The 16,650-nt window shown below is 35.9% G+C and overlaps 1 protein-coding gene across 1 annotated transcript; it reads left to right on the top strand.

The window, feature by feature from the left end:
• The first annotated feature begins 4,158 nt into the window (after nt 1-4,158).
• Nucleotides 4,159-16,287, top strand: LOC110101376 (selT-like protein). The gene is made up of 4 exons (XM_020829253.2): nt 4,159-4,408; nt 4,517-4,587; nt 13,976-14,291; nt 15,917-16,287. The coding sequence occupies exons 1-4, from the start codon at nt 4,235-4,237 to the stop codon at nt 16,031-16,033; spliced, it is 678 nt and encodes a 225-aa protein (XP_020684912.1). The 5' UTR covers nt 4,159-4,234; the 3' UTR covers nt 16,034-16,287.
• The last annotated feature ends 363 nt before the right edge of the window (nt 16,288-16,650 follow it).

Below are 16,650 nucleotides of genomic sequence, written 5' to 3'. Positions count from 1 at the left end.
TGTAAAACTTGTTTAATTTTTATACAAAAAAGCTGCTATAAGAAGCAGTAAAAAAAACCCTCCCAAACGAAACTTGAGATGCAAATTCTATTAGTTGCAACCAATCTCCTCTGGTTATAAATCTGACAAATACTTTTGTGATTGTTTGCGTGACGGACTATGCGGTGACTAATTTATGTTTTATATCAGAATTTCACAATTTTGCAATTATTTTATTGATTGTAAACGCACGATTTTCTTGTAGTGTGAGTTTATTTATTTTTATTAAATATGCTATTTGACTTTATAAGTTACCTAACACCTAGGAGATTCTGTTTATTTAGTTGTGACCAATTTTTGCGACAAATAATCTAATTTCTAGAACTAATTGAGACTGGATATAGTTAGCCATAATAAATCAGCAACTGGTTTTGAGACAAAGATCTCGGTTATAATTATAAATGGCTGTTTGGCTACAATAAGAATTCTAAGATCTTTAAAGGATGATATGTTGCGATTTGTGATTAATTTGGCATGTAGTTCCTTGCTGATCTCCACTTGATAGGCGGCTTCACACAACTTATCCTTTTAAGTATGAGTTTTTAATGACTCTTAGAGCATCTCCAATGGAACTCCAAATGCTTGAATGTCGTCGCCTCGGAGCTCCAGCTGAACGGTAAGAGTTTCGTTATTTCCTTGCGGGTGAACAGTGGGATGCTAATATTGGCATTGCACTATTCATCATCGTTATTTTTCTGCCACTGCCGAACTTGCCAAGAAACGCGCGAAAGAAGAGAAAGACTGTTACCTTCGCAAAATGGAGTTCCATTGGAGATGAATCGCAACATATATAAGTTTCACGACATTTTGGAGTGAAAAATGCGATTTTTCGTTGGAGATGGTCTTAGGCTTCGTTTGAGACAGCTTTTTTATTGCTTCTTTGTTTAGTACAAAAATTTTAATTTTTAAACTAGAAAGCTTTTTTAAGGTTTCATTTGGGACGACTTTCTTTCGTAGAGAATTCTTTTGAACTAAAAATTTTTGTGATGAAACACAAGTAATATATTTTATAAATTTATTAGCTTTTTCATAAATTTGGGTTCATCTTATAAAAAATACTTAGGTTTAGTTTGTAACATTTTTTTAACTGCTTTTTAAAATAGTTTTTTAGTAAATTCAAAAAAAAAAAATTGTATTAAAAAAAAGCAACGATAGAAAACAATAAGAAAGCTGTCCAAAATATAAGTCGTAGGTTTCGTTTGGGACGGCCTTTTTATTGCTTCTTAAAATAGTTTTTTAGCTTAAAAATTAACATTTTTATATTAAAAAGTTGCTTTTGAAATTAGTAAGAAAGCCGTCCCAAACGAAACCTTAGTTTAAATCATAAATTTGTTGATAATGGAATTAGAAAGACCCTATAGTTGGTTCCTAAGATTTTGGAATTCAAATATCTAATACTTATAGCTTGAAATTTTGTATGAAAATATATATTTTGATGAATTATGGAGATTGTTAATGTTGCATTTGTTAAAATAAGTTAAGTGAATATTATAAATAATATATTCTATTGTTTACAAATTGAAGTTTTCTAGCACAAGTATTAGAAAACTATTGTGTTAGAAAATGCTGAAGTAAAGTACATTAAAATGGGCTCCAATGTTGCCCAATTTGTATTGTGAAAACTGCTTAATACAATATTTTGAATTGAACTCAACCAATGCAAATTGAATGGCTTTGACGTCTATCTTGGAGTGCTTTGCATTATTATATAATTTTTTTCTTAAGTTAAAAGGGGCTGGAGCATTCATAATACTATGGTTAATTTACATGAAGATAATAAAATAAAATGTTTAGAGTTATAAAATAAATATTCAAATTTAGAAGATATTTAAATAAAAAATAATATCATAAATTAATTTTAGAAAATTTTCATTGGGGTTGTGAGAGATGGAGAGATAGAATGGTGAAGAAGAAGAAGAAAAGAAGAATAATGAGTGGGCTGTGTGAAACCTAGGAATTATCTTGATTTTGGCAAAATGAAATTGATATGGATAGGGTAAGGCAATAACTAAAAGCATACAATATTAAATGAAAACAAAATTTTAAGATGGATAATCTAATATTTTATAATTAGAATCAAATATTTTCATATTGTTATGACTCAGAACACTCGCGGCACTAGAGAGATATGAAGTTTAATGTCCTAGTTTTGTACGAAGCTCCAACACAGATAAATAACAGAGAGATGTGCAATATTCATAAGAAACGCTAGAGTTTTTACGTGAAAACTCCTAAAAAGGGTGAAAAATTATGGGGTCTTGCCTAGTTGAAAAAACTCATTAGTATTTGTGGTTGATTACATGTCACACCCTTTCTTGGGGAAGGCATTGGCTCAAAGCAAAAAATATACATCATATAAAGCACAATATATAGTTGGAGTTGGAAGAATTTGGTGACATGAGATTTGTTCACAGGAGAGTGTTGGCATGCTCGTTTGGTCAGTAAGATCATAGTCAGGTAACAGAGGTTGAAGATACCACAGTCGGCGGGCGACGAAGGTCGGAGTTATAGTAGATGGCAGGTGACGGAGGTCGAAGGGACCGTAGTTGGCAAGTGACATTGGTCGAAAGGACCATAATTGACAAGCAATGGTGGTCGGAGGGATCATATTCCACGGGCAACGGAGGTCGGAGGGACTGTAAATGACATGTGACACAGGTCTTGGGGATAGTAGTCGGCAGGCGACGAATGTCGGTAATTGCCCTGAGACGGTGGTTGGAGGGACCACAGTTGCATGTGTGATGGTCGAAGGGACCGTAGTCACACGCGTGACAATGGTCGAAGGGACCATAGTAGCATGCACAACAATGGTCAAAGGGACCGTAGTTAGCAAGCAATGGTGGTCAGAGGGACCGTAGTCGACAGGCGATGGTGCTCTGAGGGACCGTAGTAAGCTGGCAACGGTGGTCGGAGGGATTGTAGTCCACGGGTGAAGGAAGTTGGAGGGATCATAGTTTGCGAGTGAAGGAAATCGGAGGAATCGTAGTTGGCGGGCGACATAGATCAGAGGGATAGTAGTCGACGAATGACGGTGGTCCGAGTCTGTCAACAATTGGTGGACGGGCGATGATTCGCCGATAGTTAGCGGCTAGATAGTGGTCAGATGATGGTTGGGCAGAAGTTTGACAGAGATTGGTAGATATGCAGTGGTCCAATAACAATCATTGGCATGGGCGGTGGTCTGATGATGGTTGGATAGAAGTTTGACAAACAGGGTTTGGCCCGGTGACTCGTGACTGTCAGTGGATAGGCGGTGGTCTGATGATGGTTGAGCATAAGTTCAATAGACAGAGTTTAGCCTGGTGACTATCAGTGGATGGGCAGAGGTCCAATGGCTGAGCGGTGACTGCGTCGTACATGCAGTGGTTCGATGACAGTCGTTGATCGAGCAGTGGTTTAGTAGAAGTTCGTCGGCGACGGTGTTTGGCTAGAATTCTTGGATCCAGAGGATGGGGTCTATTTATAGATTTTGAGAGTGACATGCCCCATAAATATATAAAAGATTCAAGGTAAATTCAGAGTGCTCCATTGGATGAACCATATTGATTTACTTGATCATAAAGTGATAATCAAACCTTTAAGTCTTAATGATTTCAGAATTAAGAGATTGAGCTTGTTGGATTTGTCTCGTCGAGCCGCTTGATTCGACTATAAGCATACAATATATAGAGGTCACTTGATTGTCCAATGAATGTTTTGAACCTTCCAATTATGCACCGAGCCCTTGATTTGGGCCCATTTGAGCTTGAATTAGACTAGTTTTGATGTTGTTGAGTTTGTCTCAATGATTTTCAATTTGACTATACGTTTTTTGAAATTGGAGCTAAGATGATTCCGAATTTAATTTACCGAACTCCAATTTCAAAAGTATCAAAATTAAATGTCTTGAGATTCGTGCCCAATCAAGATAATTTTTGGTGACATATCACATATAAATTTTGTAAAAAAAAAAAAAAATTAATTTATAATTATTATTTGGAGGATTTACATACATATTATTTTATATCATATTATTTACATATCTAATATTTTAAATTTTAATATTTCATATATATTATTCATAAATAATTTTAATATTAAATATATCTCTTATATTGCTAAATTATAATATTTTATTTCTATTAGGTGTATCGTTCGCATTCGAGGTAAGACTCACCGGACCTGCCAATTCCTTCGTCGAAAGCAAGCGCCGGCTATGGATCGCCTCCAGCTTCTTCTGCTAGGGTTTCCTGTATTCCTCTTCTTCTCAGATATCGTTAGTATCTTCTCCCCTCCTCCTACGTCTCCTCCTATTAAGCCTTCTCCGCAACATTATCACCAGCCCCAATCTCAATCCGTACCCCAAGTGCCTGATTTCGCTGCTGTTCAGGTTAATAATACTTTGCGATCGCCTATTCCTTCTCTATTGCAGTTCAATATTCGTCTTTTGGTTTCTAATTTTTGAAGACAACCCTCTTCTTTTATGTTCTTCTTGCAGGGCTCTCAGGTACGAGGATCCGGTCATGGCAATGTAGTTGAGCTCAAATTTTGTGCCTCTTGTTCATATAGGTCCTTATCGATCCCCTCTTATATCTTTACTATATATATGTTTTTCTTTTGAAGGTATTGTATAGGTCATATTGGCAATCACCGTCAGATCACCTGGTAGAAGAATTTAGCATGAGTCACCGATCTGTATTGTAGAAGAATGGGAGGTTAAGTTGGATGAAAATAAACGAACTGATGTAATTATTTGAATTTTAAATGACTTTAGGGAATCTTGAATGCCATAAATGACTTTAATCTTGGTAGTGTTTGTCCAGTTGGATTTTGTAGAACCCGACATTTGGATAACTTATTATACATTATCAGCGAAAAAGAAATGGTAAAAAAACCAATCTAAGGGTTCTCTTTGAGAAGACCTGCTGACGCTGAAGTTAATAGTTGAGCTTGAAGGTGAAAAGAACTTAAAGCTTATCCGACAGGGTTTTCCATAGGAATGTAAGAGCGAGAATGCGAGAGGCATTTTGCCTTTCCTTAATGGGAGCATTTATAAGTGGACTTTGATGAAGGTCATTTTAGTATTATTGCAAAGAGTACAATGGATATATATAAGCTTTGCCGCCATCAAGATCTGTGGCACATCAAAATTTTCTCAATTGAGAGCATTTTGGTCTTGCAAGAGATAGAAGGGCGGAGAAGTGAGCCACATCCTCGTTGAGATTAAGTTGGATCCTGCTAATTATAATATGAATTGAATGATTAGATATATGAACAAGTGAGGTTATTGTCCATGAGATGTGATTTATCAAGTTAGATTGGTGAATCAACATAAATTTTGATATGATTTAGCAATAGGAGCTTGAAGGCGATGGAGCCTTGGCATAGCCTTTGAGTGGTGGCTTAATTGTGGTTTATAGGCTTCTAAAAGGTGTTATTAATGGTTTATAAGCCTTGGGAAAGTTTTAGGAAAATCGGAGTTAGGTTTTGATGCAATGGGGGTTGGCCAAGCAAGAAAATGCCCCAAATCTAGAAATGCCTAATTTGAGATTTATGAATTATTGTGGGGAAATTACACAACTCTAGGCCTTGGGATCACTTGGAATAGTTAGGGAAATGAGTCCATAATAGATCTGGAGCATTTTATAAATTTTCAACATTTTTTAGCTCTTATGTAGTCTTGGTCTTATTAGAAGCCCCTTTTGTTGAGAGCCCTAGAATGGGATTATGGCTTTAGTGGAGTGAGTTATTGATGTGGTCAAGGTCTAGAAACATGTGTGAATGATAGAGGAATGTTTTTAATTTGCATCTAGAGTGTTTCACAAATTTTCAAGGGGTTTTGGTCAGCCCAAAAGAGGTTGTGAATATGAATAGGTTTTGTTCATGCAATGGTTGGTTGACAACCCCCTTTAGGGTTTTGGATGGATTTTTGTGGGAGAATGATGGGGAAAATTGTGTGCGTTGGTGAGTAAAGGTTTGCATGGGATTTCTACTGGTGGGAAAAATTATGTATCACCACGCAGATTTTGATTTCTCCTATTTTGTAATCGAATACTGCATTCAGAATAAAGTACGGTCTCGAGAGACCAACACAATATTCTACAATGGATTCAATATCAAAATAGGATTTTGAATATCAAATATGAGTGGTAGAAATGAAATATATGAGTGGTAGGAAAAAAATATAAGTGGTATATTTGATATTAAAATAATATAGGGTGGTATGCATGTAATATTAAAATTTTGGGTGTTAGATATGTAAATAGGATGTTATAAAGTGGTATGTATGTAAATTTCCCAAAAGATTAAGGAAGAAGAGGTAAGAAGCAATATACCTGAACTCATTTGAGGTAAAAGTGTTTGGATCAGCCTCCTTGGAGCGAGACGAATGGGAATTCATGAATTGGAACAAGGAAGCCTTCAGATCTGCGAATCTGGAGGAGCATGAGTGGGCTGTGCTTCGTGCGAACTGCAGGGGAGAGGGCTTCGTGCAAACTGGAAGGGATGGTTCTCTTATGCGTGCGAATCAGGAGACGAAGAGGGGCGAATGGCAGGCGACGGACTGGAAGCTTTCTCACACGAATTGGGAGCAAGCCTTTGCGAATCAGAGTGAGGGAGATGGGATGGAGTTCGTGAACTCTATCTATGGAAAAGAGCTGTTGAATCTAGAGGAAGAGGGGCTGATTTTGTGAACTGCAGGAGCGAGCTAAAGCTGGAGAACAGTAGGCGACGGGAATTTGGGGTCTTTTGCGAACTAGAGAGGAGGATTCAGGCGAGATTTGCCAACTGCAGGGAGAGGGGAGTTCGGTCTATCTATGCGAATGATGAGGGCTTCATTCGAGCAGAGAGCAAGGGGCGAACTGGGAAGAGGTGTGAGCCGAATGGGTTTTCGTGTGTATGAACTGGAAGGAGATCGGGTGTTTTGAAGTTGCGAACTGTGAGAGAGATCCAGGTGGTTTTTTGTTCTCTGTCTGCGAATAGAGAGGGAGAGAGCCAATCTCTTGGGCTTGTGTAAACTACTGAGAGGGAGAACCTGGGGATTTCGAAACTGTTGTGAGAGAGAGCAAAACTGGACTTCGTGAACTGCCCAGGAAAGGACTTCATGCGAATTGCTGAGAATAGGAGAGATCGTAGGTTGAGGGCTTCTCACGCAAACTTGTGAACTAGGGATTTCTGCCTGGAGCTTGCGAACGGCTGGGGGGAGGAAGTTATGCGAACTGAGAGCGTGAGAGAGCGTCTTGCGAACTCAGAGAGGAGGCTGGGATTTCGTGCGAACAGAGTGTGGGAACGGGTGAGTAGTTTTACGAACTGCATTGTATGGGGAGTTAGGATTTTTCGAATTGCTTGTTAACTGTTGTGTCTTTAAATGGTTCCAATAGAGAGGAGATCGACTGAAGTTTTTTTTTTTTTTACTCGAGAGAGAAGGCTGATCGTATTGAGTGCATGTCGTGAACTAAGGGGGAGAGGTCGTCGGCTGGACGGATCTTAATCTTACCGCCCTTAATCAAAATCTCGTTTCAAAATAAATTGATGGCTAAGATCAATTTATTCCTTAAAAGGACTTTAGGGGTTGATTATAATTTAATTAAAGATTAAATCAAGCTTTATTAAATGTGAATTTGGGGTTTGATTGATAGTTGATTTAATTTAAACGGGTTCGAGACGAGTTGATTTAATGTTGAATTAGATTTAGATCAAATCAATTTAGATTATATTAAATTGAGTCGATCATAAAGCAGGCTTTATTTGAGTTCATTTGGAATTGAATTAAAATTAGATTGAATTGATTTTGATTCAAATTGATCGATAGGTTCGAGTCGATGCTACGTCATTAGGTGTCCACCTAAGGGAAATCCTGCGGGTGCGACATCTACACTAGGCTAAAAAACCTAGGTACTAGAGTCGATTCCAGGGAAATTGACCTCGAATAATGAGGTCAACATCTACGTCAAAGATAATTAGGTTCGATACAATATACTTGAGATTATTACTCACAAATTGATAATGTGTGAAGAGATCACTAAATCTTTTAAGGATGAGGTTGGCCGCCAAGCCTCCTCTAGCTTAGATTTAAAAAAAAAAAAAATCAGCAAACACACATTAAACATTCCTTTTCATTCTAGCAAAATATTAGTTGCCGTAGAACACTAAAAAAAAAAAACAAGCAAAGAGAGGGAAGAAGGTTTGGGCTAGCCAAAGGAGTGGTTTGGAGAAGGGAGGAGGTGGTTACACCATGCAACACAGGTGGCCGGACACTCTTGAGTGGAAATTGATTATTTGATTTAATTTAAATCAATTATCCAATTTTAATATAATTTTGCATAATATTTTCTCATTTTTTGGGAATCTGAACTCTAAATTTGAAAGTATTGAATTATAAAATTCAAAATTCAAAATTTGAAAATTTTGTTAATGTCCAAACTCCAAACTTATAATAACAATTTCGTACTTAACAACTATACGTCAATTAAAATGCAAATGCTAATTAAATATTTTTATTTTGCTTCTTGTAATGGGTCCCTGCTTTGCCACTGGTTTCATCTTTCTTTGAGCTTTGATGGGTTCACTTTTTCCTCAATTGGTTCCTTGTGATGCATCAGAAGGATCATTGTTTGTTTGAATCTTCTTGCATAAAGTTCATTTACAAATCTTAACATCGTTGAATGAATGCATGGAATTAGTCAAGAGCTATCTTTTTGGGGTCGTATTAATTGCCCCTTCTTTTATTGGATTCTTTGGCAAAATTTCTAAAAATGCTTCTTTTCTACCTCAAATAGATGCATTTTTCTTGCAAGATTGAGGGTGCTTGGAAATTGTCTTCTAAATTTATGTTATAAATTCATTTTTCCCCAACCACAATCACTTTGTGGACATAAACACAATTGTTCTCTCGAGATTGCAAATTGGTAGCTTTCAAATTGTTTCCATTGCTTATATTTTGTATTTCAATAATTATTATCAGCCAAAAGTGTTGCTAATAAAAAATTGAGAATTTTGAAGCCCAAATTAGGGTGGTAATGAAGTCAGTTCATAAATTTTGCATCAATCTAAGCTATCCAAGATTTAATGGCCTCCATAGAACCTTGGGATGATCTTAAATGGATTATATAAATTTGAGGGTTAAAGGAGACTATTTTGGCCCCATTCTAACCAAAAAAGATAGCTTAGGCCATGAAATAAAAGGTTCGAAAATGACTAGTCCCTACCATGCTTGTAAGCATGTGGTTGCTAAGCCCAAGCATGTAGCTTGGTCTTGTTGCTCCGGCATGCATGGTGCCCAAGTGCTTGGCGATGGTCTTGGACTTCCATTGAATGTCAAATAATCACCTTTTGGAGGCTAATATCACTTGTAATTGCCTCCAAAAAGAAATGCATAATAGTTGGTTGAATTATTCAAGAAGTAAAATAGTATTTTATTTATTTTAATTGTTTTTAATATCAATTAAAGAATTTATGTTATGATTATTTGACAAGTTTTACACTGAATGTCGATTACCTAACACAATGCTTTACTTTTCTATAATAGTGTTAACGTGGAGGAATTCAAGTATTATTAGTAGAATTCAAGTTGGATGGTTGAAGTGGAGGAATTCATCAGGCTTGTTGTGTGATAGAAAAGTCCCCCTCAAACTTAAGGGAAAATTCAATAAGATGGTGGTTAGACCTACATGCTTTTTGGTGCAGAATATTGGCCATTAAAAGAGAAGCATAATATTACATGTTGCAGAGATGAGAATGCTCTGGTGGATGAGTGGCTTTACTCTTAGAGACAAGATACGAAATGAACAATATATATGAAAAGGTTGGAGTTGCTCCAGTGGAAGATAAGATTAGAGAGTGTCACCTTAGATGGTTTGGTCACGTAAAATGACGGCCTTCCGATGACTTGGTTAGGAAAGTAGATGTATTAGATTTGACCTATATTAAGAAAGATAGAGGTATACCTAAAAAGACTTGGTTAGAAAATATTAAAAATAATCTTTCTTTATTAGATTTAAATGAGAATTTAACTCTTAATATGACACTGGAGAAAAAAGATTCATGTAGCCGACCCTACATTGTGGGATAAAGGCTTGATGTTGTTGTTGTTTTTAATATCAATTATTTTAATAATGGGCATGGGTCTATAAATACCCCTCCGCTTATTATATCCTTCAACAAAGCCTAATAGTCTCATATTTTTGCTCATTTTGGCTATTTGGGAAGCAAGTGTATTCAAAGGAAAAATAAAATAAAATCTTTAGTTTCCACTCTCTTTGCCCTTTTTGAAACTTCCAAGGTGTTAGAGTGCTCCCTATGGACACTTAGGAGTTGACAAGGTGGTGGAAGGAAAATAGGAAATACTTGAATTCATTCACCTTCCTTGCTTGGTTATGGGATCATGGGAAATGACTTTTATGCTTAAAGGCATGAAATTGTCCTTTGGTTTCACCTACGTTGCTTACCTTGCAAACATACTTGGGAGTTAGCAGCGGTTGGGACAAGTATTGAGTTTTCATTCGATTTGTGGACTCCTGAGTATCCTACTTGTGGGATAAGAGTATTCCTGAGTATCCTACTTTCAACCATTCCTCCATAACTCGCATTTTTTTTTTCTGTGTGCTAAGCTTAAACATTGAGCTCGGGCATCAAGCTTTCACCAAAAAACTCTATTGAACACTTTCGGTTTGACATGTGAGGTGGTATTTATGAGCTCAAGTGCGAAACTTTCTGTGCAGACCCCATTAATGGTTTTTAAATGGGATGTGGATAGCTGTAATGGTTGGCTTGGGTGGTCTATGTATCCTATGAAGGCAAACAAAGTTTCCAATACTCCATAAATTTTGATATTGTATTCAATGTAAAGCCTTGATGTTGATTGGGAATTGTCCCACCATTGGAAGTTTTTAGAGACTAACACTTAAGGGAGTGGTATTTGATACATCCTACCAACTAGGAGCCTCAATAGGGCTATCCATATGAAGAATTTGAAGTCTTCTCTTTGAATGAAACTTTTTTTTTTATTCAACTTGTCACATAGAAGCTTTAAGGGGGTTGAAAAACCAAACTTTACTACATAGCTCTTTAGTTGTGGTTTGAATGTAGCTAGAGGTATATTATTGGCGTTCTCTTCTTTTAAGCTTTTGGGTAGATTGCTGTAGTTGAAGCTTCTTCATTTGAAGCAGTTTAGGACTTAGAGCATTTAGGCTAGAGTCATATCAACATTCTAAATGTGCACTGGAGAATGTTCTTCTTGTATATGTCCACTTCGAATTGGGGGTAGATCATCCTTATAAGGAACATAAAACGGCAGCCTCCCGATGAACCGGTTAGGAAAATAGATGTATTAGATTTGATTTATGTTAAGAAAAGTAGAGGTTGACCTAAAAAGGCTTGTTTCGAAAATATTAGAAATGATTTTTCTTTATTAGATTTAAATGAGAATTTGATTCTTAACAGGATGCAATAGAGAAAGGATTCATGTAGCCAACCTCACGCAATGGGATGATGGCTTGATATTGTTGTATATTGTTGTTGTAGATGTCCACTGCGAATTGGGGGTAGATCATCCTTATAGGAAAGTTTTTTGGGATGAATCCTCTTCATCCAGTTACAAATAGAATGTTTAAGTTTCCTTGATCCTAGACGATCTCCAAGGTTGCCAACCTATGAAAAAAGGCAAGTTGTCCCTTTTGGGGTTGACGGATTGGGTCTGAATGTGGGCCCAAGTTTAGATTAGACTATGTAGGGATAAAATTTTATTAGAAGTTTAGTTCTTATGTCTTTTTTGATTCATTCCAAGGTTTTAGGATTTTGAAGTGGTTAATCTTTGTATCTAAGGGTTGTTTACTTAGAATTTAGAAAATTGATTTTAGTTTTTGAAATTTAAGGAGATATTCTCTCCTTGATTCTTGCAATTAGTTAGGATTTTGTATTCTCATTGTCTTTTAATGATTTTTTGATGCAATATTAAACAGAGAACTTCAAAATCGAAATATGAGATTTTAAATTCTCTCTTTCTCTCATATCACTATTCCTCTCTCTCCTCTGTCTTTGGCCGCTGCACAGGAGCAGTTCGTCCCTTTCTATTCTTTTTTTTTTTTAGCTTTGGCTATAATCAAAGGCCAATAATGCTAGGGAAAGTCATCATGCAACCAAACCTCACTTTGGAAGGCTCTGGTTGGCAAACATTTGAGGGTTACAGACTTTTTTAAAATGAGTTACAGAAACGGTTGAGGGTGGGTAGAAGAAAGAGAATCATATACAGATTTATCCACAATTTCTTACCACTCGTGTTCAGAACAATTGTATAACTTAACCAGTCCTTGGTTACTTGATTTCTTAGGTTTTTGATAATCTTTTTGGTATAAGAGTCCACAGGTTATGCTTACGGGAGAAAATGATGAAGACAATAATCAATCCTTGCACCGGAATTGAACAAAACCTAAACAAAAGCCAAGAGGCCGATCCAAACTCCAATCAAAACTGAATATTAATAGCAACAATCACTGCTGAGCTTGAAAGTGGATTGGAGGCTTTGGTAGGGATGTTTTGATAGTCCGTCGCCTTTCAATAACATAGAACTGTGATTAACTGTATGTGGTATTGTACTTACCCATGCGATAAACCATAATACTCACCTTCAATCCAGATGATTAGGGCTAAGAGTTCGCTTGACTAAGGCTTTGTTTGGGACGGTTTTTTCATTGCTTTCTAAAGCAACTTTTTAGTGCACAATTTTTAAATTCAAGAAAATTTTTAACTAAAAAGCTGTTTTAGAAAGCATTAAAAAAGCTGACCCAAACGAAGCCTAAGTTTTTTGTATGAGACTTGACTAATATTCAAGGTTGACACTACACTCAAGTTGCCTACCTCTGATGGGACGATCATGTCAAGAAGCTTTTTGGTTTGTTCGAGAATCTTGCGATCTAATTTTCATTCAGTAGGTCTAATCATCCCCATAAAATAGCATTCATGAGTTTGAAGCTGCATGACCACACTCATGTATGGTGGAATGTGGAAGCAAGCATCATCACCTAGAAGAAGTTTTTACCATCAGTCACAAGTGTGAGAGGTGGATTCAATGGCAAAGATTAAATGAAGAATTCGAGCAGTTAATGTAGGACCACATTCTCGAATTCTAGAAGCAGACGGTATATTCTAGAAGAAATCTCAATCTAGATGAGGTTCATTGCAAGCTATAGGACGACCTCAATCGGGAATTGGATATGTTTTTGATTGCCTTAATTAATGAAGTTTGTGCTATGATGATGATCATATAAGACCAGAACTAACCAATGACTAGTGACGAGATGCTTCTGCTATTTTTTTAAGTTATTTGCTTTTGATTGTTAATCTTCACTTCATCTTTCCCGTGTGCAGTGCATGGGGAATATGATACTCTATAGAGTAATTGGTTTACATGATAAATCCAAATTATTTAAAATCCTAGAAATTATATCAGATAATTTAAAAGAAAAGATAATCCTAAATTAACATAGAGTAAAATTAAGATAAAATACCAGAATAATCTAGAAAGGCTACTGTAATCCAAAATATTCTTGATGCATATCCTGTATTGCATTGTCCACATTGATAGTTACAAATTTATCATTAATTTTCAATCACTAAAGTACTTTTTTTTTATTATCATTCAGTTCATCTTGGTTTTTTTATTGAAATTTAGGCCTGACAATAAGAATTTGAATTAGAGAGAAGTACTCTATCCTACCGATTTGTTTTTACCGAAATTCTTTTGTTATGAGGTTTATCAAATATACAAGTTTATGCATGTTTATTTCTTAGAGAAATTTCAGGAACAGATAACAACAAGTTAATTTACATCTTCTTTGCCTCAGAAGAAAAGTATTTCGGTAGATTTACGTCAGAGCTCATATTTTATTTTATTTTGTCTTCAAAACTGTTGATTTTCATTTGAATGAGTGGTTATGCAACGTGGTATATGTTTTCTTGGTAGGGGAACTGCAGTAAACATAAAGAATATGCTTGAAGCTTCCTTTCCTGGAATTGAGATTATCCTATCAAACTACCCTCCTGCTTTTCCGAAACGCATAGCAAGCAAGGCAGTTCCTGTTGCCCAAGTTGGATTGATCACAATTATTGTGGCTGGAGAGCATATTTTTCCTAGATTGGGAATGGTACCTCCTCCATGGTACTACTCTCTTCGTGCCAATAAATTTGGAGCACTTGCTTCCACTTGGCTTCTTGGCAATTTCCTTCAATCTTCTCTACAAAGTTCTGGCGCTTTTGAGGTTTACTGCAATGGTGAATTGGTATGTGTTATGATCTTGTTATCTTTTTGCAAGCATTGTGTATCTGAAAATGTGTAATGATTTCATCCGACATGTTCTATATTTGAAAATTATTGAACAACACTCATCTTAATAATTCATCATTTTTTTTTCTCGTTAAGGCAAATACTGCATCATAGCTTTTAAAACTATCGTGGAGATAAGAGAAAATTTTATTGAAGTACAACTATATCAGGTATGTTTTATGAGTCCGTTTGTTCTGTGAGAACGAAATATTTCATAATTAGTTGAGTTTACTAGAATTTAAAATGTTCAGATATGGTCAAATCAGAAATGATAGAGTGAGTAAAGATTATAGACTAAGACTTTGTTTGGGGCGGCTTTCTTACTGCTTCTTAAAGCAGCTGTTTAATATCAAAATTTTAATTTTTGAACTAAAAGCCTCTTTAAGAAGCAGTAAGAAAGCCGTCCCAAATGAAGTCTAAGTGATGGTGGGAATAGCATATTTTAGATGTAGTGAAAAATTTTTAGGTGGTTTGAGCATCCATAGGGGAGGTTGGAACTTGGAAGGTGCTCTAAGCCTCTAATTAATATGATGGGTAAATAAAATTAATGTATAAGAATTAGGCATGAAAATGGTAGACGAAAATATAACTTGAGTGGAAATTATGCAAAAGATGGTATGAAATAGCTTAAAACCTGATACTGCACCTAATAAAAATGAATAGAGGATTCTGAGCGATTATTTTTTATATTTGCCGGTAAGAATAATTAAACTTTGTTAGGAGCCAGAATTTCAGCAAATTTTGGAGTTCATATTTTGATGTAGAAGATTGGTGGTCTTGAATATTGGAATTATGTTGTATTTTTTTCTTTCCTTTTCTCAAAATAGCCACTTGCAGTTTCAGCGTTTCATATATCGAATTCAGGTGAATTTTCTATTTCAAGATGTTTTTTTCTTCTTTCAACAAGAAATCAATTCGATGGACTAATTTTTTCTTTGAATTAATTATATTTTAGTTGATTAACAATACATTACTATTTCGTATGTGATTGTTAGTCCCGACCCCTAATGGACTGGTCCAGTCAGCCCCTTCTATGGGGCCTGTTCACGTCTACAACAGGAGGGGCGGCGGCAAGAGGGGCAGCAAGAGGGGGGGAGAGAGAGATGGGGTGGGGTCCACTTGATTTCAAATTCAAATTTGGAGCTAAAGGAGGAGGCAACAAGGGCCTTTAGATCTTTTTGTCTTATTGTTTTAATTGTATACCTAAAGTATGGGGGAGAGATTAGAGTTGGGGTGATGTTTTGATTATTGGTTCTTATGAGGGATCTTCTTGGTGTCTTGGGCTCTAGACTCATCTCGAGATTGGGAGAGATGATCTTCCTCTCGAATTGAGGATCAATTGTATCTTTGTTTTCGTTGTTTCCTTTAGTTCTCTCTTTTGCAATCCAATTATAATTTGGATAGTTTTCCACTAGATTGTGTAATTCTATTGCTATTTTTTCCTATTCTTGTTAGGGTTTACTCGAAATATTCAAGTATTTCCTATCAGTGATCAGTATTGCTGCCCTTTAGTCCAGACTAATCTTTTAACAAATAAACTTACGGTTTTGGTGCTTAATGAAGTGCATCTTAATCTTGCAGGTTTTCTCAAAATTGACGGAGCAAAGATTTCCTGGTGAGATTGAACTGAGACAACTGATCGCTAACAAATTGCCAGCCCCAGCATTTGGGAAGAACCTTGACGTAGTTTGGTCCTGAATGATCAAGTGAATGCAAGTTAATGCCTTTTCTAACACTAAGCGCCATGTCATTACTGCTCTACAAACAAGTAATCTTTTTTGAAATGTTCTAATTTAGAATTTACTAGCCGGGTATGCTTAGTATAGTTGAATAAGATCGTCTCTGTAAATCTGCATTTATATTTAAGATCTAAGACTTGGAAAATTTACCTGCTGCTATGACTGGATTTATTATTATTATTACTCTATCAGCTGCATTTCATTTTGCAATAACCATGATTAGCAAGTTTTGAATGTTAGTTCAAACCAAGGAATTTAAAGTCGGATTTGAACTGAAGTTGAGCAAATCATTTAAAATTTCAGGCAGTTTGTGGCCTGTTGAAGTTGAGAATTGCATTCGTTTTTTTTTTTTTTGTTTTAAACAAGCCTAACATTTAAATAAACCCAAATGATTAGATAAAGTTGATTTATGTTTGGTTTAGGGTTTATTTTTTAGTATAAAATTTCTTAAAAATAATTAAAAAAAATAATGATCAAAAGCAATTCAAAACAAAGCTCAATCTGCCGAAATTGAGTTGCCAATTCTCCTGCTTGAAAGTACTTGCATTTTGTTCGGTTAAGACTTTGTTTGGTATA

The sequence above is a fragment of the Dendrobium catenatum genome, unplaced genomic scaffold (genome assembly GCF_001605985.2).
Source record: "Dendrobium catenatum unplaced genomic scaffold, ASM160598v2 fragScaff_scaffold_1553, whole genome shotgun sequence".
Lineage (NCBI taxonomy): Eukaryota > Viridiplantae > Streptophyta > Magnoliopsida > Asparagales > Orchidaceae > Dendrobium > Dendrobium catenatum.
This window is presented reverse-complemented; position numbering and strand designations above follow the sequence as displayed.

Bases quoted from the DNA above. Each gene is read 5' to 3' on its own strand.
- LOC110101376 (XM_020829253.2), top strand. From the start codon at position 4,235: ATGGATCGCCTCCAGCTTCTTCTGCTAGGGTTTCCTGTATTCCTCTTC. The intron at 4,409-4,516 runs GTTAATAATACT...TTCTTCTTGCAG, and splicing joins CTGATTTCGCTGCTGTTCAG to GGCTCTCAGGTACGAGGATC. The intron at 14,292-15,916 runs GTATGTGTTATG...TTAATCTTGCAG, and splicing joins TTTACTGCAATGGTGAATTG to GTTTTCTCAAAATTGACGGA.